The 26,828-nt window shown below is 45.3% G+C and overlaps 2 protein-coding genes across 9 annotated transcripts in view; one reads left to right on the top strand and one right to left on the bottom strand.

The window, feature by feature from the left end:
- The first annotated feature begins 237 nt into the window (after positions 1-237).
- Positions 238-6,292, top strand: selenos (selenoprotein S). The gene is made up of 5 exons (XM_057834636.1): positions 238-490; positions 1,753-1,881; positions 1,958-2,154; positions 2,915-2,987; positions 5,762-6,292. Exons 1-5 carry the CDS (start codon positions 382-384, stop codon positions 5,839-5,841), a joined length of 588 nt encoding a protein of 195 aa, XP_057690619.1. The 5' UTR covers positions 238-381; the 3' UTR covers positions 5,842-6,292.
- Positions 6,293-8,102: 1,810 nt separating this feature from the next.
- LOC130914964 (transient receptor potential cation channel subfamily M member 1-like) overlaps positions 8,103-26,828 on the bottom strand; it is a 34,138-nt gene continuing 15,412 nt past the window's right edge. The window contains exons 7-27 of one of the 8 annotated variants that reach the window (XM_057834601.1): positions 24,460-24,634; positions 21,991-22,114; positions 19,970-20,042; positions 19,706-19,806; positions 19,458-19,619; positions 19,250-19,384; positions 19,126-19,176; positions 18,920-19,060; positions 18,824-18,853; positions 18,473-18,759; positions 18,170-18,398; positions 17,469-17,600; positions 17,265-17,405; positions 17,063-17,191; positions 16,164-16,415; positions 15,906-16,098; positions 14,791-14,811; positions 14,559-14,703; positions 14,242-14,450; positions 13,568-13,700; positions 8,103-10,938 (exon numbers count right to left, since the gene is read on the bottom strand). In XM_057834601.1, coding sequence (XP_057690584.1) covers positions 10,347-10,938; positions 13,568-13,700; positions 14,242-14,450; positions 14,559-14,703; positions 14,791-14,811; positions 15,906-16,098; positions 16,164-16,415; positions 17,063-17,191; positions 17,265-17,405; positions 17,469-17,600; positions 18,170-18,398; positions 18,473-18,759; positions 18,824-18,853; positions 18,920-19,060; positions 19,126-19,176; positions 19,250-19,384; positions 19,458-19,619; positions 19,706-19,806; positions 19,970-20,042; positions 21,991-22,114; positions 24,460-24,634 — 3,455 coding nt within the window. In that variant the 3' untranslated portion in view covers positions 8,103-10,346. Of the gene's footprint in view, positions 10,939-13,567; positions 13,701-14,241; positions 14,451-14,558; positions 14,704-14,790; positions 14,812-15,905; positions 16,099-16,163; positions 16,416-17,062; positions 17,192-17,264; positions 17,406-17,468; positions 17,601-18,169; positions 18,399-18,472; positions 18,760-18,823; positions 18,854-18,919; positions 19,177-19,249; positions 19,620-19,705; positions 19,876-19,969; positions 20,043-21,990; positions 22,115-24,459; positions 24,635-26,828 lie in introns of those variants that run through there. The other 7 variants (XM_057834608.1, XM_057834594.1, XM_057834577.1 and 4 more) reach the window with 7 other exon arrangements.

Below are 26,828 nucleotides of genomic sequence, written 5' to 3'. Positions count from 1 at the left end.
GAAAGTGGGATGAAATAGAACGATAGACAGAAATTTGGGGGAAAAAACATTTGATAAATTGAACAGTATTATTTGTTGTGCATATGTTATATAATGTCTGTTTCATTTTGTGTCATATGAAAATGAAAAGAATGAAATAAACGTTCTTCAATGTTTGCGGCGATTTGATTGGATGTAGTAGCGCCGCCATCCTCTAGGCGGAAGCAAATCCGACTCTATTGCAAACAGCAGCAAGAAAACGCTGGACGAAAAAGAAAGCCGCCGAGGCAGGGTGTTTTTTTTTCCCTTTTCCCCCTTTAGGATCCGTTTTCGGCCGACTCGCTGCGTCGACGTCAACAAGTGCATTTTTCTTGGTTTCTTTCGAACGTTGCGGCCGTTCGAATGGACGACGTGGAGATTACGGACGTGGACGAAAACGGCGAAGTGCTGGAAGCAGAAGAACCGAAGCAGCTAAAGAACAACGACCCGTCCTCTGTTCTTTTCCTCACGGGTAACGACGCATTTTAGCCTTGTTCAAGTGACATGACAGTCGTGTGAAGAAAAACACGATAAAGGTGTGCTTGAATCCGAGGTCACGCGAGTATTCTGCTTTTGTACCACGAGACGTGACGACGTGCTAACTAGCATGTTGGCTCTTAGTGAACTAACTCGTTTTGATGAGTTGACCGTTGCTGTCAAAGACCGATTGTGAGACTAGAATCAAATGATGCAACTTCAAATACTTACTTGTAATACAGGTTGCGCGCGCTTTCAGCCTTCTCAGTCTAATTAAATCGGACATCCATTCGGTTGCGCATGCAAATGTAGTACAGACTAAAGTGAAGCCTATTCCATTTGACACAAATTGTTATCACGATAAAAATGTTCTTATAGGTCTATCGATAATTATCACGATCGTTTTTTCTTAAATTTTGAGTTTTGCCGCTGAGTGCAAGTTGACAAAACCAGATGCTGCTTTAACCAATTTTTAATGTCGGAACAAAGATGCATGCATGGTGACAAACTGCTACACATCCATCCATCATCTCCGGGGTCGGGTCGCGGGGGCAGCAGCTTCAACAGGGAATCCCAGACTTCATGTCGTGTTATCGCTCAGGGTTAAGTACAATATAAAGCGGCCGCAAAACCAAAGGGCGATCGCATGTCAACGCGCATTTTGTGAATTTTGGGCTGTGAAAGAATGCTATTTCGAGCTAATGACCCCCCGCCACCCCATTAAACCAAAAAAAAAAAGACAGTTTAAAGCCAGACACTTTGGGAAAGCTATTGTTGCTAAATAAAAAAACAAAAACAAATGATCCTTAAGGGCAAATGAACCACTGTGAAGCTCTGAACCAATTGGCTGCAAGGCTTCATTGTGTCAGGAAGCTTCATTTTGCCATCACTGCTCAATCTCTCTCACTTCCCACGGGAGAGACTGACAACGTCCCAAAATGTCACAAGGTGCCTCCCGGCACGCTATGCTGCGCTGAGGGTATAAATGACTTCTAAAGTTAATGTTCTGTGCAAATCATTTCTTTGGTTATTCTTCCAGTTGTTTCATTATTGCAGTTATGCTAAAAACTCTATGTATCTTGACATTTTGTTTCACAATATTTTGTCCCGAATCTAGTACCCAGAAGCTCCATTCCAAATTGTATGTGGGATGCTTTGCTCTGCAGAACATCCCCCACAATTAGTATAAAACAAAGAATGTTTTGAACCCGCAAATGCACGCGTCATGTAGTCATCTTTCCATTGGCGTCATTTCAGCCGGCGACGTTTTGTCCGCGTACGGCTGGTACCTGCTGGCGGCGCTCGCGGCGGCCTACGCGCTGGTCCTCTACCTGGGCAAGCGAAGGAGCGGCGAGTCGGACGCCGCGACGCCCTCGCGGCCGCAAGGTTCCTCTCTTTGCTCGCTCGCGCCGCGGCGGCCTCTCGCCGTCCGTAGCTGAAAGACGTGCGTGGTGGTGTGAAGATGCCGAGGCGGTGGTGAGGCGGCAAGAGGCCGTGGAGGCGTCCCGGCGGAGGATGCAGCTGGAGCAGGACGCCAAGGCGGCCGTCTTCAGGGAGAAGCAGAAGCTTGCGGAGGAGGAGAAAAGGAGGCAAAAGATCCAGGAGTGGGAAAGCATGCAGCTTGGCAAGAGCTTCAAAGGGGCTTCTAGGCGACTGCAGGTCAGCCCGGCCTGCCTTCTTTAAATAAGCGAAGCAAAACCACCTATACTGTGCATATATATATATATATATATATATATATCAGGGTTACCGCATATCCTTAAAACGACTTAAAAAAACATTCAATTTCTAAGTCTAAAAATGAGGCCTTCATTGGGATTAAAACGTCTTCAAGCTAACCTTGGGTAGTCTTAAATAACACGTCATTCATGGGATTTCATCATGAAAATTTAAGAACAAAATACACGATTTTCCTAGAAAAATATCTACTTTTCAACTGTCAGGTGCAATCACAATAATGGCTAAACTGCGATATGATGAAGGCTGGGTTTCTAAAGCAGATGCGCCAATTTATAGCCACGTCATGGGAAAGTTAGCCAAAATTGGCTTATGAACCACTTCTGTCATGTGTCTTATTGGCAAGATGCTTAGTGGAAAGAAAAAAAAAAAAGTCTTACATTGAAATTGCCTTCAGCTATAGGAACCCTGAGATATATAGGTTAGGGTAACCCCTAACCCTCACTTGCTGTAGATTTTGCCGTTTCCTGTTGAGCTTGGGGCATTTCGGATCACTTACTGTTCATTTTGGGGTGATTTTTGTCACGTTGTTGATTTTAGGGCATTTTCGGGAAAAGTCAACTCCCCAATAATGCTCTTAGTTAAAAGAAAATCAATAAATGACTGAAGGTCAGTTACCAATGTGTCCATTTTTATGCTAATCTATATAATTATTTATTTTTATCCCCTTAACCCTCAACAGAGCGACGACGCCGACGCCACCGCCGGCACTTCGGTCAAACCCAAGACGGACAAGAAGCCACTACGCAGCTCCGGTAACTAGAGCGACGAGCGAAAATACCATCTGATCGGCGGCGCTAAATGTTGGTTGGTGATCGGTAGCGCCCTCAATGGCGGACAAGGGGCGATCCCTTTTTTGAAGCTAACTTTCTGTTAACGCGTCAAACTTTTTGTCTGAAATCCTTCCGCTTTCATTTGTTAAAACCGGTTCGGAATCCACTTTTTAAGATATTTGGAAGTAGAAACTCGATCGTAGACGTCCCATCCGTTTGGACCGGCGGCAATCGCTCGATGCCGACCTTCCCGCTCCAAATGGATTGTAAAACATTACTGAAAGTCTGCAGCATTGATTTCTATTTTGACCCTTGAGCCAATGCAGAGGCGCTCCTCTACGGAGGTAGATTTGTGTCTTTATTATTCCATTAAAAAAAAAAAAAAAGTGGCTTCAATCAAATAAAAAGTTGCTTCAATCAAAATATATATTTTCAATCGAAGAAAAAGTCACTTCAATCAAAAAAATGTTTGAATGCAAAACAAAATTTGAAACTCAAAAAAATATATTCAAAAACTATTTTTTTTTGATTGAATTTTTTTTTTTTTGATTTAAGTCAAGTTTTTTTGGATTGAAACAACATTTTTGATTGAAGTCATGTAATTTTGCGTTCGGACCACAATTTGGCTGGGACATTTGTGTCATTATTGTTCAATCAAAAAATAAGTTGCTTCCAACGGAAAAAAAAAAAAATTTCAAAAGAAATAGCAATCAAAAATTTTAAAAAATTCAATCGTAGAAAAAAAGGTTTGAATGTGAAAAAATATTTGAGACGCAGAAATTCGCATTTCAACACTTTATTTTTCATTCAAACTGTTTTCTTTGATTGAAGCAATCCTTTTCGTGTTTGAGCCATATTATGGGTAAGACATTTGTGTCTAAATTATTCAATCGCAAAAAAAGGATTTGCAAAAATATATTTTTTGAAAATATTTTTTCTAATTTGAAATATATTTTTTATTGCCGTGTCACTTTTTTTTTTTAAGTGGAAAAAGTTTAAACGCACTTTTTTTTTGAAGTGGAAAAAGTTTTGAAGGCATTTTTTCGATTGAATCATTTTGACACAAAGATTCAACTTCAACGCTATTTCCGGCATGTTTGAGTGGCAGGTGACTACGCCAATGGCATAAAAGTATGAAGCAAGAATAATGGCCACCAGGGCTCCATCCAGCCATCGGAATCTCCTGGAGTCCAAGCTGAATATAGGGCACCGGTACGGGGGTGTGACATCGGCATTTCACCGGAGTACGGTGCCCTGCTGCTTAATGTGATTCAAAACGGCGAACTTCACCCGCTGCCCTGACGTGACGGTTGGCAATCGGTTCCAACCGGAGTGTCCGCGACGCGCCGGTACAGGAGTGGTCGGCGAGTGGCCCGACACTAACCTGCCCAGTAAGCGAGTGGACTACCGGCGAGTCGCCGGCGTCCACGCCGGGAGCCCCGTCGCTTCAGCTTTGAATGAGGGTCGTGTCATTCGCGGGCCGTTCACTCGACAGCCAGCCTCCGCGCCCGGGGGATGATATCGGGCTCCGGCCAGTGTGCCGCGACAGGGCAAAGTACCGTCGCGGGTACTCCGGTGAAATGCCGATGTCACACCTCCGTACCGGTGCTCTATACTCGGCTTGGACTCCAGGAGACTCCGTTGGCTGGCTGGAGCCCTGGTGGCCATTATTCTTGCTTCATACTGTTATGCCATTGGAGTAATCACCTGCCACTCAAACACACCGGAACTAGCGTTGAAGTTGAATCTTTGTGTCAAAATGATTCAATCGAAAAAAAGTGCCTTCAAAACTTTTTCCACTTCAAAAAAAAAAAAAAAAGTGTGTTCAAAACTTTCCACTTTGAAAAAAAAAAAAGTTTAAAACTTTTTGCTTTTCAAAAAAAGTGACACTTCAATAAAAAATATATTTCAAATAAAAATATATATTTTCAAAAAAATATATTTTTGTAAATGATTAAATGATCTTTGATTTAAAAATAGTTTTTTGATTAAAGCAACTTTTATCGCGATTGAATGATTTAGACACAAATGTCCTACCCCTAATATGGCTCAAACACAAAAAGGATTGCTTCAATCAAAGAAAACAGTTTGAATGAAAAATAAAGTGTTCGAATGCAAATTTCTGCATCTCAAATATTTTTTCACATTCAAACCTTTTTTTCTACGATTGAATTTTAAAAAATTTTTGATTGAAGTGATTTTTCTTTTGAAAATATTTTTTTGTTTGAAGCAACTTATTTTTTGATTGACTTAAATGCCCCCCAAAAATTCAAAGAAAAATAGTTTTCAAATATATTTTTTGAGTTTCAAATGTATTTTTGCATTCAAACACATTTTTTTGATTGAAGTGACTTTTTCTTCGATTGAAAATATATATTTTGATTGAAGCAACTTTTTATTTGATTGAAGCAACTTTTTTTTTGTGATTGAAAAATACACAAATCTACCTCCATACTCCTCGTGCTCTCTATTGTTGAACCTGAAAAATAGAGGTGAAACTGGTGGTCCATTTTCAATATTTTCATCATTTGGGCCAATAAAAACCCGGCAGCGTTGTCCCACGGGCCGTTGTTTAGGCACCACTGATATACGGCCATTTACGTCATGTCGGTTTAAGGGGTCACTTCCTGTCAATTGTCGGTGAGTCGCGCGAGTTTGCGACGGCTCCGGTAACTTGATTTTTCAAAAACAGAGGATCCTTTCTTCGAAACTCTGTCAAATCATTTGTAATGATTTTTTTTCTTCTTCTTTTTCAGAGTACAACCCCCTGAGCGGCGAGGGTGGCGGCTCGTGTTCCTGGCGACCCGGAAGGCGGGGCCCCGCTTCGGGCGGATGAGGTTAAAAGGAGGTCCCAAAGGGACCTCCGCCACCCGAACGCCGATTGACGCGAGCTCGCGGGCGACCGGACGCAAACACATACTCGACCGATTTTTTTGTTGTTGCCATTTTTCATTTTTTGCCGGTGGTGATTATTATTATATACTTTTTCATTCACTGTACAAATACATTAGTTTTTAATATGGAGAAAAGACGGCGCGGGTCGGCCGTTTAGCGTCCGGGCGCCCGGCGAGCTCGGTGTGACGTCGCGCTCGGAAACGGTCGGCGACCGGCGAGCGGGACCGATAAACCTCGGCGAGCGGGAGCCACGCGCGTCGGCTTTTTGTACGCGAAGTCGTCGGCGACGGTGTACGCGTCGGTCCGTCCGGCGATCCGAACGTCAAGGGACGTCTATTGTCGTCGACGGCGCGACAACTTTACGAGCAATAAATGGACACGTGCCAACCGCCTCCTTTTTTTTGCATGTGATTTCAGACTGGTGTTAACACTCCTAGCAAAAACAGAAGAAAAAATAAACATCAGAAAAAACCCCTGATAGTCGTTATAGGACAGTCATGGATTGTTTTACCTGAAGTGAATGAAAGACCAACTCGGCAATATTATCCCCCACGATTTTAGTCAAAACAGAAATGGAACCCTTCAATCCAAGCGTGATTGATCGGCGCACCGGGGCGCTGTCAAATTTTGCGCCCCGTCAGAACTCCGCATCAGTCTCCCTAAGACCTCGTAAGCGCTCGGATCGGCGTGCGGCGTTTGGACTCGGCTCTCTAATTCTTGCCATAGTTTGGCCCGCCAAAGTCAACTGACCGGGTGTTTCTCCTGTCCGAGCCGAGCGGTGCCACCCAAGTTTCAATCAAATGTTTTTTTTTTTTTCCCTAAAACCGATTTGACATTTGACCTTGGAAATTTGTTTGGATGGAGAGCAGAGAAGGCGACAGCTGCGTTTGTCCAGTTGTCTAGCCTGGTGTGCCCATACAGTACGCAACGGTAGGAGGATGTCGTGAGAGCGAGCAGACCCTAATAAGCCCAGTACAGACAGCACGTCATCACAAGGCGCTCGCGTCTTTCGTTTCGTCCGGTCGGCGACGGCTCAACTTTCGCACTATTTGTTCTTGAGTTCTCATCTTCTACACCTATTTCTGAGTCCTGTAAACTTTGACCGCACTAGCTTAAAATGGAACTCATCCAGTCAAAACGGATGAAATGGCAGTCGGCAAATTTCTACCGAGGTCAGTCGTTCCCTGCAGAATGGACCCTAAATGCCACTGGTTTTATACATACAGGTATTGTAGAACATTTGATTAAATGTTGTTTGACACTCATGAGTCGCCATACCCTTACAGTTGTATGTCTCTTACTAATTACTGAAATAGCGGCAGTATTGCCAGGGGTTTTCAACCCAGTCCTCAAGGCACACTGTGGGTCCTGGTTTTTGTTCCAGCCGATCCAGCAGAGACAGTTGAACCAATGAGGCTTCTGCTAAAACAAGCCACACCTGACTGCAATCAACTGATTGCACTTGTAAAACACCAGATTGGGGAAAAAGTGTTGTCATCTTGTTTGGTAAGAATGAAATCCTGCACCCACAGTGTGCCTTAGTGGAATAGGTTGGGGACCCCTGGATTAGACTACACGGAAGTGTGCATGCGAGGCAATCGGCCGATCAGTATCGTTTTACGAATAGTGGTTTGTTCATCAAGCGTGATCCCTGACTCGCACAGAAAGAGGCAAGTTTCTACATGGTGTCAGAACTCTCCTGTTAGTTTTAATTTTTTGTCAACGGACTGCCTGCTGTTGTTTTCCCAACGGACGTCAACCGCACGGACTTTGGGTTAGCATGAGCATTTTCATATTTTGTAAGAGAACAATAAAAAAAAGCCAAACCTAAAATAAAATGGAAAAATTAGCGATTGACAAAAACTTGACTGAAATGGAAAAAATACCGTGGAAGTTTCATTTTGTTGACTTTATTGAAGTGCAGGAATGTCAGGAGGTAGTTTGTTGACTCCAGCGAGTTCTCCAAAATTCACACATCAATGAAAACTTTCCCTTTAAAAGCATTCCTATCGGTCAACAAAATAAGAAGAAATAGAAAATATTCTCAACAGGAAGACCATTTTAAGATGACAATGGTTAACATTCATTTGGATGGATTTTTTTTTTTTTTTTTAACATTTTGTTGCGCATATATATATATATATGTATATATATATATATATATATATATATATATATATATATATATGGCGGAAAAAACTCCGGTGATTTGAAGTTCCGCATGTGTGATACATCACTGGAAAGCTTCAAATCTCAATTTTCTAGGGGAAGAAAAATTTTGAGCTGGAGGGCATTTTTTAAAAATATTTTTTAAACAGCAAAGCCCTATCTGGAGGTGAGAGCACACGAGAACAGAATTACAGACGCCATGACGTTCTTACTCTGTTTCGATACAAAAACTCCATGTAGCATGTATCACTGAGTGTCAAGCCACAGCTGGATTTTTTTTTTTTTTTTATCGTATGGGTGAAACATGGTCATATAACAAGGGTTGCGATGCAGAAATTGCAGACATCAAGGAGTGGTCGAGGTTTTCATATATTTACCCTTTTAAACAATTTTTTTCAACTTTTTGTTTGGCTCACTTATTTATCATTTAACATATCAGAGAAAATGCGACTAACAAAAAAATACAATTAAGCCATAGTTATGAGGTAGATATACGTGACTTTTTTACAGACGCCATTTTTTCATTGTGACATTTGTTTAAAAGTTTAAAATATGTGTGAATAATTTTTTAAAGTCGTTTAAAAAAAAAAAAAAATAGACATCAATGAATGATTATAAGCAAAAAATGAGACATTTTGAATCAAAAATATCATGAATTACCTTCGTTTTATGGCTGGGTTGAAACAAAAGCGGTTGCACGACATCTGTAAACGGGGGTTTTCAGGGTAAAATGGACAAATTCAAAATAGTTCGGGGGCTTAATGTGCCATGAATCCGCTATGGCAGCATATAGACATATTGTTCTATCAAACACAACAGTTGTTTTGGCTTAAAAGACAGCAGTTTCTTTTAAAGAGGTGTGCAAGAGCAGAAACTGCTTTTTCAGTCTTCTCTCTGTTTTCCGCCATATATATATATATATATATATATATAAAATGTATATACACACACTCACATATTGAGTATTAGGGCCAAACAAATAGGACTGCAGAATGAAGTCATTAAAAAAAAAGTCATTATATTACATGACATAATATGTATGGATGCAATACAGCTAAAGTAGCTAAATTACCTGCGACGTACTTGACGTCGATCTGAACCGCCTCCGTGACAGTGGACAAATGAATTAGGAGCCATTTGTTTTAAATCCTTCTATGGATTATAATTTATTGTGCCAAAAGATGAATGATTTCCTGATTTGTAAAACCAAAAACACGACTTGCTCTCAATAGTGTGGATTTTAATAGTGCCAGTTCTGCGCTACTTAAAGTACGTAGCAGCTAACTCAATTAGCCGCACTACATTCATAAATATTATACCAAAACTGTTTTTCTCGTAATATGACAATCTAGTCATGATTAAAATAACTTTCTCGTATTTTTACGACTTTAATTTTGTAATATTAAAATGTATCATTTTATTCTCATATTACCACTTTCATGACTATTTTTTTGTCAAATGACATAAAGTTACCGAACATTGCCACTAATCCGAACTCGTAGTATTAGTAAAGTTATGCAACATTGCTACTTTAAACTTGTAATAATAGAATAGAATTAATCTTGTCATATTACAACGAGCGATGCGTCGAAAATAGCAACGCATTTTTAGCCATTTTCGGCAAATCTCTAATAACAATGTATGACTTTATTCCCCTAATATTCTCTCTTTTTTTCCCTCGTAGTCCCTTTTTTTTCCCTCTTTGGCCAAAATACTTGGTCGTACTTTTGTTTCACTCAATAAAATATATACAGTATTAGTTTTTTGTTGGCTTTTTTGGCGCATCGCCCATCCCGGCTGACGCCTTTTGACCGTATTCCAACTTGGACATACTCCAAAAATTGATGTGACTGACGCAGGCTCCTCTTTGACCTAACGTTAATGGTTGCAACGTTGATTTATTGACGACCCCCCCCCCCCCCTTCCAAATGACCCCCAATCATTTCAAATGGCAGAAACGGCTCAAATTTCAAATTGTATCGCGTGCCGTTAGCGTAGGCACGTAAGGCAGAGCCTCACTGCTCCTGGTGGTCATCCTTCCCACTGCATGTGAATAGTCAAAAAAAACCAAACTGTCATTTCTGGAGAAGTTACGGGGGGATGCCTTGTTCTCCCATGGGTCACTTCTTTTAGATTTTTGGTGATTTCATAATAAATTTGGGGCATTTTGGGTTCACCTACTTTGTCTGCCATTGAGCGCTATCCGAACTCTCAAGTGGCATCATTTGATTTTTCTGTAAGCTTGGAGAACAAAGTTTAGACACACTCTGTTTAGAGCTATTCTCGCCGCCCATCGATGTCGACGAGGTCGACGAGGCTGGCGGCGGCGCGCGGCCGCTCCTCACTTCTCTTCCTGGCGTTAATGTTGAGGCTCTTGGATCGGAGCGCGGGGAACTTGCCGCCGTCGTCGTCGTCGTCCGCCTCTACCCGGTCGCCGTGGCAAGGCGAGACCCGGATGTCCACGTTGGACGGAGAGCGGACGGAGCGACGAGCCCCGTCCGGCGTGGATCGGACCTCGCCCGGAGAGGGCGCGGCGAGATCGGGGCGCCGTCTCTCCGGACTCCCCGTCACCGAGGCGGCGTCGCCGGCATCGAAGCCGGCGTCGTGTTCCAACCGAAAGCGGTAGAGGCTCCCGCCGTCGGCGCTGGCGAAGCTGCCGCGGCGGCACGGCGAGACGTCGCGGGCCGCCAAAGCGTCCCGGGCGGCTACCGCGGGCGGTTCCACGCCCGCCAGCTTCTCCAAAGCGCCCATCATGCGGGCCGAAAACTCCTCCAGCTGCGCCAGCCGGAGATCCACCGTCTGCAGGGACGCCTTCATGGAGTGCTCGCGCTCGTTAACTTCCTCCAGGCGCATCGACATGTTCTCCACTCTGGCGGAAGAACATAAACCAAATGGATTCTCCACCTACTGGCTTATACCACCTACATGTTCTCCAACTTGTCAAAAATACAAACAAAGCTAACCCAATATTTTTGTGTTTTCTATGTGTGGACCTCCTCAACGTTCTACTTTCTCAAAAAAAAAAAAAACAAAAAACAAGAAAATAGACATCAGACATGTTCTATATTCTTTTGGTTTTTTTCTACCTCCTTAATGTGCACCTTAAAAAAACAATAATCTTTTTCACATGTCTTTAACATCTTCACCTCATTCTGATGCCGGAACATGTTCTTCCCCTTGTGGGAACAGCACACGAGGTGTTCTCCAACAGGGGCGTTACTTGGGGGCAGTGCCCACCCACGGGCACGCTCTGCCCACCCAAAGAAAACTGGATGTAGTACTAACGGCAGTCCGGGCACCGCGTAGGGTATCCCTCTCATGTCCACTTGTTTCTTGCATGTTTTTTTGTGTTTTGTTTCCCTCTGGTGGCGCTTGGGTGCAACTGATTTTATGGGTTTCTGCGCTCTCTGCTGACGTGATTATATGTAAATGCGAACTCAGTGCTACAGATCCCACTCACATGACGTCACGACCACGCCTCCGCGCCATATTGTCCGTCAGTTCGTCGTGTTTACGCATTACCACTACGTAAATTCCTCCTATTATGGCGTGTTTTTCTGCTCGTTAACATTAATAATCAAAATGGTGAAGGCGCGTGTGGCGGTCGGTCGCAGTAACAGAGAAGATAGACGGAGAGACTTGGAAGTTCTACATATTAAGCTGGTACCAAGTGAAAGAAGCTGGCCTCGTCTACGGATCATCAGTTAAACAGGGATGTCCAAACTTTTTTCAAAGGGGGCCAGATTTGGTGTGGTAAAAATGTGGGGGCTACCTTGGCTGATTTACGTAGAACAACATATTTTAAAAAATTTTAGCAAGCCCTTCTGTGTGTCACATTTGCTTTATTATTATTTTAAATTCATAATTTCAACAATCTCACCTGTGTGGCGTTCTCTTTCGACATTCGGGCTGTTGCTGTGAAATTAAACTAGCTTCAAGTTGCTATAATTTCTCGTTGCCTATCTTCCTTGTAATGTTGTACATGTCAGCGTGTTTTGTTGGGTAAAATCGCGTCACATCGAACTCTTTGAAAACAGCGACTGTCTCTTAGCAAATGAGGCAGACACAGTTGTTGCGTATTTTATTGAAGAAATAGTCCAATATCCACATATCCTTGAAGCGTCGGCCATCGCAGTCAACTTTTTTTTTTTTTTATTGATTGTTGCCATTTTAGAGAATACGGATAAACAATGACGGACAATATGCTGGCCGGATACAGTGACACGTCATTGTGTGACGTTGGTGAGTGAGTAGGGTCTATACAGACCAGCTAACGTCTACATCCAGTACACAGTGGCAGTATTCACATTCTCATCACACTGTTTGTGTCTGATACATGCATCGCTTGTGAGTTATATTTCTTCTTTGTATATATTCATCAGTAATCCATAGTTATTAGTGATGTGTATTTCATTTTGTTTAAAATATGGGAAATGTAGTTATATTGTTTGTTGCATGTGAGCTAATTGGCTAGTGCTCCGACTCAAATGGACACGTGTGTGTGTGTGTGTACTTTGCGGTATTTTGTGATTTGTGCAAGTTATTGACCCAATGTTTTATTATTTTCAGTTTTACAAAAATAATCAGAAACGTGCTCCTGTCAAAAGAAATGATGACATCAGTTAAGCCCATTGAACTCTGATTTCTCTTTTGAGCTTCTTATGTTCGCTATCTGTCAATTTGTGTACTCACACACATTGAGGACAGAATAATCCACTCATATAGTACTGATGTGTTCTAAGTTTTAACCTTTATGTTGTTACCTCCTCTTTCACTTAAAAGAAAAAAAAAAAGATATGAAATGTTGGTTTTGTTCCTAGGGGGAGCTACACACTTTTACACATATTTAGATTTTTTTTTTTTTACATTTTATCGAAGTTTTCACCAGTGTTCACCTGGCTGTTGAGTTTGGTGAGTTTTGAAGAATTCTAAGGGGGTCAAAGTAGGGCTCAAAGCGTCGGCCGGACAAAGAATGACTACTAGGGGGCCCTACATAGAGTATTTGAATTTGTCTTTACACGGAATCAAAGATTGCAACTGTCTTGACCTGCCTGCCGATTTTGGTGCATTTTGAAACATTCTAAGGGGGTCAAATTGAGCTCAGAGAGGCAGTGGAACAAAGAATAACTATAATAATAATAATAAAACCCAGGAGCCACAATAGGTTACCTGAAATAAATAATTGTCACCTGCATGTCCATACTGTTCAGTTATGGATGTGTTCTAAGTCAAGTCAAATCAAATCAACTTTTATTTGTTTCGACCAAATGACAACAACAGTTATCTCAAGGAGAAAACAAAACATGTTTTAAGGTGAGGTGGCCCTATGCTGGATTTCGACTTACTTGAGCATTGTAGTTTTTTTTTTTTGCCCCCCCCAGGTAAGACTAATGCCCACCCACACCTGGTGTCCTGGTAACACCACTGTTCTCCAACCATGTTCTTTACACGTCAGCACGCGAGCAGGTTCCACGACATGCGCACGAAACATCTTTTACCTCTCGGAGGTGACGCGGATGCGCTCGTTGTTGGACGACTGCTTCTCGTCGTCCTTTTCTCGGAAGTACTCGTCCACGCACTGCTCCTCGAACTCGTGGAGACTTTTCAGCTCGTCCGCGCCCAGCAGGAGCTCTACAGCACACATACGAGGCACATAGAAACGAGAGTGATCGGACACCATTTCTTTAGTTTGAAGCGCACTTCCAAATAGTACTCAAAGTTTCAATTTGGACCTTTGATTGCATTTGCCACCGATTCTTCAGTGCAACACTCGGCCATTTCCGGATTGGTTACACTAACAATTGCATTTGGCATATCTCCTGATACATCTATGCCACACTGCACTAGCTCTTGCAGAAATGAGCAAATACTGCGCTAACATTCAATTTGCACCTGTGCAGCGTTTTCATCGGTGCAATTTTGAGCTTACTCCATTTTTGCGGTTTAGCTATTGGCAAACCGAAGAAAGGTCGGAACCCCGGTCTAAATTTCATTTTGGGCCCGTACGGCATACGGCCCGTTTCCCGACCCGTCGGCGCCACTCCGGGTCGACGCCCGTTTCCGAACCGGCCGGCCCTTCCCGCGAATGCGTGTTTCGCCAGTGGCAAAAATACAAAACGGTGACGGGTCGGGTGTCATTTCAGACTTAAAGCTCGCGCGCAGCGGGACTTACGTAGGCGTCTCTGGTTGTCGTCGCGGTCGCGGCGCGGTCGCCGCCCACGCAGGCACCGGCAGCAGAGGCGCTTTAGGACGATGAAGACGTGCGGGAAGACGATGAGGGGAGGCGGTAGGATGGGCCGGTCGTGGAAGGTCATGATCAGCTGGTAGCGCTGGAACTTCCACACTTGATTGGATATCGACTTCACCTCAAAGAACGTGTTGCTGCGCGCAAACGTTGAGACAAAATCAAGGACCGCTCTTTGACTTTTTGAAAATGTGGTATTTTAGCAACCCATTTTGCAAAAACATTTTTGGTTTGTCCACACTAACTTGAAGACGGCGATGAGCAGGTTCACCAGAAGGATATTGGCCACCAGCAGATAGCAGGCCATGATGGCCGGCGTCAGCCAAGCGCCCGGGATACACGGGGGGAGCTTCTTCCCGTCCTCGTCGTACATGTTGTCCCCGCACGGAGCTGACGTACACACGCACGCATAATTACACTCACGCACAGTTCCCCTCACCGGTGAGGAAGTGGCGTCTGTGTGTTTTCATTGCTTACGATTGATCTCCATGGCGTAAACTGCCGATATTTGACAAAGACAAGAATTGCAAAAGGATTAGTAAGGATTAGAAAGTGGAAACAAAATCAGATTTGTCATGCAAGTTTGACCATTCTTTTGCAATGGACAACATTTGACAAAAACTGTCCCCGTTGATCGTTTTTTGTGTTTGTGTGTGGGTTTTCAATTTTTTCACCGTTGGTGCAAATTTTGTGTTTTCCCTGTTTGTCAGGTTTTCGACCCCCCCCCCAAGTTGCTCTAGTTTTCCTTTTCATTTTTAAATTTTTCCACAGTTTTCTGAAAAAAATTGACACGCTTCTTCAGGTTATTTTGTTGTTGTAAACAAGCGTTCATTCCCTGCCACCCTGTCGCTTCAAATAGATTGGAATGTCCATCGGTGGTAACCTCGTTGAAATTCACAGCAGAATGACGATTGGACGCCTACTCCCGTCAATGGCACCGAAAGAGTTCATCACTACAGAAAAAGCTAGTGTAGCTCAGGCTAATGTCCCTGTGTTTAACAAACGGTCAGCCAAAGCAAATTTGTTGTCATTTAAAGGGCGAATAATGCTTGAAATCCTCATTGGCTGCCATTGACGGCGCTAGACGTGCGATCCATTTTACCCACTTCAGATGGATTGGACGTTGACTAGTGATAAACTCCTCGGTGGGCATTTTGTATTTATTCATGTTTTTATTTTGGGGGGGAAGGAGGGGGCTACATTTCAGTTTGGAGCTAGGCTAGATTGCATTTGACACTTTCCAAAACCTAAAGCTGGTCCAATTTCTGTGGTTCTCGCAATCCTAGATAAAAGTAAATGACTATCTGAATGCGAATGAGATGTTTGCAAAGATCTGCTTTTGCTTTGTAAAAATCATATACATAGTCTGACTGACTGTTTTTCAAGTACCGATGCTAAAATGTCCAGCCCAGAGTTAGAAGGGGGAATAAGATGCGACTCCAACACGAAGGCAGCGCTTCCAAAATAACGAAGGGACTGTTAAAGACAAGTGCACGTGGCAGCCCTTTTGCACGTGTGAGTGTGTGTGTGTGTGTGTCTTCTGCCAAGAAGAAGCGTTTGAAGAAGGCGGATGGGCTGAGGGGAAGTCTTACTATGAATTCTAGTCTTACGGTCTATGGAGTCGGCAAACACCTCGCCGTAGATCATCCAGTAGGGCATGTAGAAGATGTTGCGCGCCAGGCGCCAAGTGGGCTCCTCGTCCGGGTGCAGGATGGCCTGGCGCGCCACGCCGAAGCTCATCAAGACCACCAGCATGATCACCACAAAGTACAACATGTCGATCATCTGAGAGGCGGAAAAGGACGTCGGTCAGATCTAACGCTACCCGGGCCGCTTTCCCGGGCGCTCACCATCTTCCCGATCATCATGACGTAGGGTCCCAGGTACTTGTTGACGCCAAAGATGTCCAGCACGCGAATGTACCAGAAGATGATGTCCACGCAGTAGATGACGCGACCGTAGCCCATGTAGGGTTCGTTCTGCAGCCGCAGCAACAGGCCCAGCACGAAAACCCAGATGGCCACCAGGTCCGTGATGTTCCAGTAGTCCTCCAGCCAAACGTTGATCTTCTGCTTCAGCTTCCCTGGCTCTGACATCAGGATCTTGCCGTGAAAAGTTACAAAAACGAAAAAAAAAAAAAAAATAAAACCTGTCCTGGTAAACCGCAGGATGGTCTTGGCCTCTTTGCTGCAGCTCAGTTTCAGGGTATTGGTAATCTTCTCATAGGTCATGTTTATGTAGAGTAACAAAGTAACTGATCTTCAGAGAGTTTTTGGCCATGAGGTGCTGTTTTGACCTTTCTGTGACCGGTATGAATGCGTAAGAGCCGTAATACCAAACTGAACAAACCCGTCACCCGTTCACACATCAGATCGTGTTACACTAATGTGTCACATGACTATGAAGAAAGAATATGACTCCTAACTGAGCTCTATTTGAGCATTTTCACTCACTTTTGTTGACATGCATGGCATTATTTTGAGGGAACAACAAATTTACAATGTTATATAAGCAACTTTTCACCGTGAGTCAGAGTCATATCTTTAGTGTCGACCAATGGAAAGATCAGAATTTTAAATTTGCAGAAATGCAAGGGGCGTACTCGCTTTTGTGAGCTACTTTTTTCAAAAGAGGCGGTATCGGTAAACTCTCGGCCGATACCGCGCAGCCGGATATCGGCATTGAAGGCGCAAAACGGCATCGGCGAAACACTAACGGCCCGGCACCCTCGCCGCGTCGGCCCCTTTACCTGTCGGACCTTCTCCAGGCCCAGCGTGATGATGTAGGAAATGACGATCCACTCCTGGAGCGAGGGCCAGCGCTCCATCTTCACCAGGATGATATAGTTGTAAAGCATCAGGTACACCAGGTAGGAGATCTGAGGGGTTAACGCGCACGAGTCAGGAACTCCCAAGTCAGGAAAGGCCAATAGCTCGGAGAGGTCTACTCGCCGTGTTGAACCAGAACTTGGTGAAGGGAGCGTTGTAAAACTCGTAAATCTTCCTCCCGACGGGAACCCTCTTGCCCCCTTTCTTCTGGTTGTCCTCCTCGTCTCCTTTCTTGGACACGGCGTCCACGTTGGAACCGGCGTCCTGGAACCAAAGTCGGGCGTCCGATAGGAAAACCCAGACGGGAAACTCTGGCGGCAGCCTTACTTTGCCAGACTTGTTGTCGTCGTCTCTGCCTCTGCCGCTCTCGTTCTCCTTGGACGAGTGGAAGGACGTCTCGTCGCCGATGCGAAACTCCAGCAGGAGGATGGCGGGAGGAAAGACGATTCCTAAAATCACCTGCGGAAGCAACGGCGGACCGGCTTGATTTCGGCAGGGGGCTTTTGCGCTCGTCAAAGCACCGTGCGCGGATGGCATCGGAGATGAAGTCCGGGGCTGTCCAAACTTTATTTGAGAAGGACGCGAAGGCAACGTTGAAATCCTCCCTTTTCATGTCATTCATCTTTGACAGTTCGAGACATCAACTGGGGAGGCTGGCATTGAGCGATCATATTTCACTGCCTTTAACCTTAATAGCTGTCCAAACCAATTTGACTGGCCAATGAGTTCATACAATGGGGAGAACAAGTATTTGATACACTGCCGATCATTGGCAATGTATCAAATACTTGTTCTCCCCACTGTACGTCAAAAATAAATATAGCCGATTTTTTTGTTCCCTTTTTCCAATCCTCTCTTTGACAAATAAAAATGTGTCAAGTGGGCCCCCGCAGCCTTTGATTTTTCTGAAAGTGGCCCTCTGTCGGGGGCTAAAGTCCTAGGCTCAGCGATCCCACCTCAGGATAAAAGCGGAATTGCGGCCGACGTACGGCTAAGAGAAAGCGGGCCGGCAGATGGCGACGCGTTACCTTGAGGCTATTGCTCTTGCCCATGCGTAGACATCCCATCCACATGTCGGTGAGCAGCATCTGGCTGCACGTGTGGGCGATAAAGTCTCGGTGTTTGGCGGCCACGGCCAGCTTGAGACAGGTGGAGTTGCTCCAGTTCTTCAGCTCGTAGGTCAACAGCTTCATGGCCACCTGCTCGTCGCGTTTGTACGACTGTTCCAGAAGTTCGTAGGCCAGCTGGCCAAATTCCCTGCGAGCGAAAACACGTCGCGTCACGTCACGTCGGGTCGCTAGCGGTCGCCCGCCCCCGCCCGTTGGCCTCACTTGGAATTGTTCTCCAGATCCTGGTAGATGTCATCCACCAGCTCGCTCTGGGACGACTCGTGGGCCATCGCCTTGTAGAGCTTGCAGGCCACCAGCGCTTTAGCCATGGCCTCTTCGCCGCGCTCCCACAAGAAGAGCGCCATCTTCTGGCGTTTCATCAACACGGCCCACACCATCAGCTCGTGGAAGGGGTACTGGAAGCGGCTCACCTCGGGGTCGTCCACGTCGATGTCCACCTCCTCCTCCTTCTTCTTGTTCTTCTTGCCCTTGGGACGAGGCTCGTCATCCTGGAGGACGCCAGGAAGAACGTTTGTCTCCTCCTCGCCGCCGCCGCGCCTTCGCCGATCTTACCTCCATGCCGAGAAGCTTCAGGGCTTTGGGCTGGAAGAGGAGAAGTCACCGAGGGGATAACCTTTGCGCCTACCAGCGAGTTGTGACTAGGCTCACCCTCTTCAGGCCGTACAGGTTGTTGTAGAGCGTCCTGAAGGTCTTCCTGGTGTAATTGCAGCGATAAGCTCCGCCCATCAGGAACTCCAGAACCAATCCGATGTCGATCAAGGTGATCTGGTAGTCCGGAGGGAGGTTCCCCTGAACGCGTCGCGGAATTCGTCGGTCGCGTCGGCTACCGTCTCGGGCGTCGCCGTCCGACTCACCTTCTTGACATCTCGGACCACAAAGTGCAGCGTGTTGGCGGGCCCCAGCTTCTGCGGAGTCCCGAGACGCACGGAGCGCGTCAGTCGGCAGAGAGGGCGGCCTCACCCGCGCGGCGCGACTGACCGTGTTGTAGAGTTCCTCCAGACGGGGGATGGTGAGGAAGTGATGGATGTTGACGCCGTTCTCGATGAGAAGTTTCACAAAGTCCACGCGGTCCAACACCAGCGCGTCCATCATGGCCTGCTCCAGAGAGTTGACCTGCGGGGGACACCGTCGTCGACGACGCTTTGCGGCCGGCGCTCGAGACGGACGGACGGGACCCTGGCGTTACCCAGCCGAGCAGCTCCAACTTCCTGGGGTCCGTCTCCTCCGGGGGTTCCGCTTTGTTTTTCCCCGCCTTTCCTTTCTTCCCTCGGGCTTTCCCCTTGGCCGGCACCGCCGCCGCCGCGCGCTGGGCCGCCGGACTTTTGGGGCGCTCGCTCAGGGTCACCGGCTGCACACCGAGCGACAGACGTGACCGGGGGCGGCGCTAAAATCCGGCGAGCGTCGGTTCGCTCGCTTTCGCGCGCGCTCGCTCACCGGCCAGTGGTGTCCGTGCACGAAGATCTGACTGCGAGCGATGTCCACGCGATTCCACGCCAGAGCCAAACTCAATTGGTCGCACGCCGACGCGTTGGTGCCTGTCGCGTCGCGTTCGGGACGTCCGATCCGTTTGAAGCGTTGTCGTCAATGCCGGAAAAGGAGTTCATCTGTCAATCGCTTGTCGGTGACCCATCAATGACTCCTCTAAGACCGTAAGGTCATTTGCCAATCACAGGTGAGGATGCTACGTCGAAGGCTGACCTTTGAGCAGCGCGGTGAGGATGGACATCTCGATGTCCTGCTGGCCTTCGCTGCCCATGCGGAAGACGGTGATCTGAAACAAAAGGGAGCTTGACTGACTATTCCCTAATGCTCCTTAGCTAGGGATCTTTCCATTTGGTTTCACTCCGATTGGACTCTTAATCCCACAATGCACTGCAGCTCTTTTCAGTATTGCTATGCTGATAACTAAAGCTAAACTACATCTAAAACTGCAACTGAAATAAATACAAAGTCAAAGGGATTATTGTCTAATGAGGTCCAAATGAAACTGTTATGGAATACCTCTTTAGTGTCACTGACGATGATCGACGTTCAATGATGCTTCTGCTCTTTATTGACTAAGCTAAAAAGAAATCTTTTTCTTATACTACTAAACTAAGGCATACTCACATGCATGTAAAGTCATTGTTATACTGGCTTTATCAGACACGGCTGAACTCATTGTTTGCCATTGACACCGATAGAGGTCCAACCCATTTGATGTGGGAGGGTTAGATTTGACATTGACTTGTGATGAAGTCATTCAAATTTACAGCAGAGGATGAGTATTTGCGCCGCATCGGTAGCAAATACCGATAGTAGTATTAGTATCGACGCAACGCTAATAAACGCGTACGTAGTTGACGGCCATTGATCAGTGTTTGTAATATTGACAAATTGTTTATGAAAAAAAACTAAAAGATACATGTGAGGTAAGAGCCAACAGGTGGCGGCGTTGCGTCAGTTGCGATTAGAATGGAAGCTATAGGGGTGGGATTTGATCAGGCTTCCCAATCTATGGCGGCAGCCGGGGAGTGAGGTTTCCCCACCAGCAGTGTTGTTCATCTTACTTTAAAAAAGTAATTAATTACAGTTAGAAAATGACTTCTTCCAAAAAGTAATTGCGTTAGTAACTCAGATACCTGAATGTAAGAGTAATTGGTCACTTGGCAAAGTAAGCAAAGTAACTGGTGATCATTTTCATGTTTAAACCCCCCCCCCCCCAAAAAAAAACAGGTCACACAATGTTTAAAGGGTTTTGGGGACAATTGGCCCTAGCCCAATTCTTTGCCCTAAACCAGTGGTGTCCAAACTATTCCACATAGGGCCGCAGTGGGTGCTGGATTTCATTCCTATAAAACAAGACGACATCTTTTCACCAATCTGGTGTCTCACAAGTGTAATCAGTTGAGTGCAGTCAGGTGCTGCTTATTTTAGCACAAACTTCATTGGTTAAACTGTCTGTGCTCTATTGGTAAAAACAAAAACCAGGACCCACATCGGCCCTTGAGGACAGGTTTGGACACCCATGCCCTAAACTTAACTAGACACAGGTGTATTGCGGGTATTGCGATAACTATATAGTAACCTTTGCTATGTGTGGAAGTCATTTAATGTTGTGAATCAACCGTTAATGTTGTTAAAATTGCTCCCGATATTGTGTTAGTTCCCTTCTGTCTATTCGACATGTGTAAGTTTGAAAACTGTTGCATCATTTAAAAATAGATTGAAGTTTTGCCGATTTCGGAGCATTTTAGATAAAAGGTTAGGAGGAGCTAGGAAGATTCTCTACAGCAGAGGCTTCCGGAAAAGTCTACTACTAAAAGATGGCTGCTGTTTCCTAATGCATCTAGTTCTTTTTACGTGTTCCTAATGCCGCCGTGTTTTTCATTTGCATCCAGTTCTCTATATATATGTGATATCTACAGTAGCATCATGTGGGTGTAGTTTGTAGGCTATCGGCTACAGTCAGATATTATTAGAGCTACCTAGCATCGCGTTTGCATTGGCGTCACCACTCCCTTGCCTCCTCCCCACTCCTGCTCTGTTCTCTCGTACCTGTGAGTCCGTCTCTCTCAGCCTTTTCTCGCGTCGTTCAACCGACATAGTAACGCACGCCTTTCCCGCCTCAGTAACGGTAACGGCGTTGCCAAGATGAGAAAAGTAATGAATTCGTTTACTCGCTAATGAAAAAAGTAACGCTGTTATATTCTAACGCCGTTATTAACAACACTGCCCACCAGAGCTTTCTTCTTCATGCACTCCATGACCATGAGGAAGATCTGCTGCGCTTGGCTGCGACCGTAGTTGAAGGTCTTCTGAATGGTGACCAGGAGCTGCTCCTTCACGCTCTCGCTCACAGACCTCCCAAAGAAAGAAAATAGGCATACACATACAATCAACCTCACGATTGCAAAAGCACTACTTTCGTCCGAATCGACTTCCTCCACTCTCGAAACTAAAATAAGCACTGCTTTTGTCGAACCGACGGGTCTTTTTTTTTTTTCCCCCCCGACAGATCCAGCACAAACAGTTCAACCTGTTTCTGCTAAAACAAGCGGGACCTGACAGCAATCGACTGATTAGACACCAGTCAACCCGGTACAGTACAGTATCTTATTTTTTAAAAACTTTATTCTATTAATGTGACGTATAGTAAATGTTTTGGAGAAGTTATTTTGAGGGTATTTCAAGGATTCATTCCGAGTTACGTGGAAATTCGCGTGGCGTCGCCAGCGTAGGTGCCACATTCTGTTGGTCAGACTGTGTTTTGTTACAGCGCGTTCCCGCGTGGCACCTGCAGCCACTTCAAGCTCGTCAAGACAGTATTTAAGCCCAGGCGATCCAAGAGAAGGATGCCAACATTGCCTCGCCGGTGGCCGTTTTAGTGCTCTCGACCTTGTTACTTGCAATTGGCCAGTTTCGCCGCTGCCTCAGTTTGTTTGTCTGCCCCCTTTGTTTAGTATCCTCTACCTTGTGCAGGTATTTGAGGGTCTTGTGCAGGTATTTTTGTCCCCTTGGTTTACCCTCGGGTTATTTCTAGTGGCGACCTGTTGTCATGGGCCCTTCTTGTTATCTCTTTAGCGATGGCGTGTTTTTGTCTGGTTACAATAAACCTGTTTGAACGCCTCCCTCGTTGTCTGTTTTGGGGGGCAACCTTGTTTTCCGCCTTTGCGGACACTAACAGTGGGAACGGAACTCCTTTGTAACCCGGGGACTACATGTATACTGTATTTGATCACTAAACAATATGGAGTACAAAAAAATGCCGTGATTAAAATATATACAGCATATATATAAAAATGGGAACATCTGGAAAAAAAAAAAAAAAAAAAAAAAAAATCATTAAGAATATCAAAAGGAATGAATGACATTTTTGAAATATAAAATAATAATAAAATAAATTGGAATGTTTACTATTTACTCATTGCCTGCCATTGACAACAATAGACGTTCAATTTATTTAAAAAGGAATGGGCTGGCCCACGTTTCAGTGCCATTGACGGCTCTACACGGCCAATCCGTGTGGACTGGGAGGGGCCGTCAATGGCAGCCAAAGAGTTGAATGAGTCTCTCCTAAAGGGTTAGCCAGAGGTGGGTAGTAACGCGCTACATTTACTCCATTACATTTACTTGAGCAATTTAAAAAAAAAAGTACTTCTTAGAGTAGTTTTACCACACAATACTTTTACTCTTGCCCAAGTAGATTTGTGAAGAACAAACACTACTCTTACTCTGCAACGAGTCTTTACATTTTGAGAAAAAATTTAAAAATATATATATATATTCAATGATCGCAATCTGGCCGGTACCTCTTGACTAATCTGAGTAGCGATACATACAGAGATTGATTGCCCTCTAGTGGTTGGCCACCATGACTGGGATGTTTGCCCAATTATAGCAGCCCAGTGTCAGTCAACGTAAACAGTAACACTAGCTGCTGTTGGCCGTGTGCTGTGGGCGGCGACGTCTTTGGACAGCTTTTATACAGGGAAAAGGCCACCTACTGAGCCTACAACCTGCATAATATGTGGCTAAAAGCTAGCAACAGAAGCGAATGCACTGAGAGCATCATACCTCGTGGCGAACCCTGTTGCGAAAGCCAGGAAACCTTTCTCGATTGCAGAAAACTGGGATTATGCCAGGGATTGAGGATATTTGCTGTCATGTTTTAGGAGAGACGGCTGTTAAAAAAGGTTGATTCGGCATATGGTGGGTTACATTTTCCCTGCGTGTCATGTTCGTTTTTAGCCCCGTTGTGTTATTTTATATGTAATGTCATTTTCTGCCACGCATTGCCCGTCCGTAAAAAAAAAAAAAAAAAAACGTCCGTGGTGCAAAAAAGGTTTGGGGGAACACTGGGCTATAGTACACTATAATAATAACAGTTCATATCGATGATGTAGCACTGAGAAAAAAATGACCACGATTAAAAAAAAAATCCAAAAGCAGTTACTCACCACGTTCCTCATTACTTGAGTATTCTTTTCACCGAATACATTTTTACTTGTACATAAGTCAACTTTTGAATGACTACTTTTACCTTGACTATAGTAATATTATATGGAAGTAACGCTACTTATACTTGAGTCAAATTTTTGGCTTCTCTACTCACCTCTGGTGAACGCTCACCTTTCAGCACTCTCTCAGACTTCCAAAATGCTTTACTTTTGGCTAAACGAAGCTCCTCAATTCATACTGGCACTGACCCGTCGTCGTGGCAATATCTGTGCGCGAAGGAGACGATGTCGGACGCTCGCCCGCTGCCGTCGCACACCACCACGGGGACAGGGGGCTCCTCCCGCAAGCTCTCCAGCACGATGGAGATAACGTTGGGCCCCCCCTCCAAGATCAGGCACACCACGGGGACACCTTGACCCAGACCTGCGGGCAGCGGGGTATAAGTTATGTTATCGGAGGCAGCGGGGCCGGGCGTGGCGTCGGTCCGCGGGCTGAGTGGAGGTGACCGCCGAGCCTCCCTTTGCAGTCCCTGCCTGTTTTGCGAGCGGGCGCCAGGCATCGGATGACAAAGGGAAGCCCGCCGGACACACGGTCGGTCGGGCAGTATAGACGTCCGAGCCGTTTAGACCGTCCCGCTCGGTTCAAACGGATCGTACGACCATCGCTGTCATCGGCGGACTCGAGATCCAACGACTCTCGTCGATCCAACGTATAGAGGTGCGGGATTGCCAAAATCCATCCCACTCAAAACAATCACTAAATAGGCCATTCAATATTATTATGTCAGGATTTTTCAGGATCCAATATTTGTATTTTTCATGATTTATTTTCATTTCTATTGACTTCTGTAGCTGGGGGTCGGACCGCCGAGGCCCCCGCCCAACTCACCACGCGCCTGAGCCCTTTGGCCCATCTCACAGGTGGTGAGCCCATGGGAAGAGGGAAGCACGTGGCCTTTTCGAGTTGTGACCGGCCACCGGACGCTCGCCTTCGAGCCCCGCCTCCAGAGGGGGGGCACCAGTAACTTGCGTCCAGGCACGGGAACACTGATCCCATTTCTTTCTGTCATCATAAGGGGTCTTTTGAGCCATGCTTTGTCTGTTCCCTTACCTCTGACCTGCTTGCTATGAGTGACCCTGCCGTGGGCATAAAGCCCCAGACAGCATAGCTCCCAGCATCATTGGGACACGCAAACCACTCTACAACGAGGAGGAGCAGTGTGGTTTTGGTCCCGGCCGCGGAACAGTGGACCAGCTCTACACCCTCGGCAGGGTCCTCCAGGGTGCGCGGGAGTTCGCCGAACAAGTCTACGTGTTTTTTGTAGATTTGGAGAAGGCATTCAACCGTGTCCCGTGTGGGGTGCTTCAGGAGTACGGGGTACCGAGCACTTGTAAAGGGCTGCTCGGTCCCTGTGCGACCGGTGTCAGAGTTTGGTCTGCATTAAAGACCAAATGTGAAGTAAGGTTGGCCAACCATGGTTTTGAATAATATCAATAGCTAGACAATTATGAGCATATTTTCGTTACTTTTTTTTTAACGTAACCCTTCCAGATTCTTTGTTTAACCCATAGCAACGCCCTTGAAAACGAAAATGCTTTTCTTCGACAATCTTCGGAATTGACGTCACACCGAGAACTGCGAGGGAAGTCCGCCATTCACACAGCATTGCTTCTTGGCAAGATGCCGTGGCGGTGTGTGGCGATGTATTGTTCTCAATTGAAAGAAAAGTTGTATGAGTGGCCAAAGGATAGCAGGGCACGTAAATGGACATCTTTCGTTCGCACGAAGCGAATGAATTTCACGCCATCATCGAGTCGTGCTCTCTGCTACAAACACTTGGAAGATGCCTGCTTCCTCAACCGGTCTACTTATGATCAAGGATTTGCAAAAAGGTAAGTGTGATTTTTGGATAGATGACTGATGACTTTGTCAAAGCAGAGCTGCCAACAGTTGTGTAATTGAACAGTACAAGGTAGCGACGTTAGCCGAAAGGTAACTCGAGGCAAAACCCCGATCGTGTTGTGGAATGAAGAGTAGAAGCTAGCGACGTAAGCCGAAAGCTAACTCGTGGCAATCCCCGATCATAGTTATATTGAGTTCATTTTGCCTACGCTTATAAATTCGTCAAAACTTTTCTTTTATCCCAGGCAATAGTAGGTGCTTATTTACCTGACATGTTTCGGCGAACACTTCCGCCTTCGTCAGAGGGTCCGAAAGCGGAAGTGTTCGCCGAAACATATCAGGTAAATAAAAGCTAACGTCGCTAGGCTTTACTGTTCATTCCACAACATGATCGGGGATTCGTCAAAACCTTTCTTTTATCCCAGGCAATAGTAGGTGATTTATTTACTAGGGTTGAGAATCTCTGGCATGAAGCCAATTCGATATGTATCTAGATAAACAGGTTACGATTCGATTAAAAAAACCATACATTTTTAAGGCCGAGCGATTCGATACAGTTTAAGAACGATACGGTTCGATACAGAGTGAAAATGAGACGATAGTATACATTTGTGTGTGTTTGTACAGTATTTTAAACATATAAAAAAGATTAAAGATTAAATTAAACAACAAAATTTCATTCCAATGTTATGTTTTATTTTTTTATGAAAAAAAA

The sequence above is a fragment of the Corythoichthys intestinalis genome, chromosome 1 (genome assembly GCF_030265065.1).
Source record: "Corythoichthys intestinalis isolate RoL2023-P3 chromosome 1, ASM3026506v1, whole genome shotgun sequence".
Classification (NCBI taxonomy): Eukaryota; Metazoa; Chordata; class Actinopteri; order Syngnathiformes; family Syngnathidae; genus Corythoichthys; species Corythoichthys intestinalis.
The sequence above is the reverse complement of the archived record's forward strand: the minus strand, read 5'-3'. Positions and strand labels throughout refer to the sequence as shown.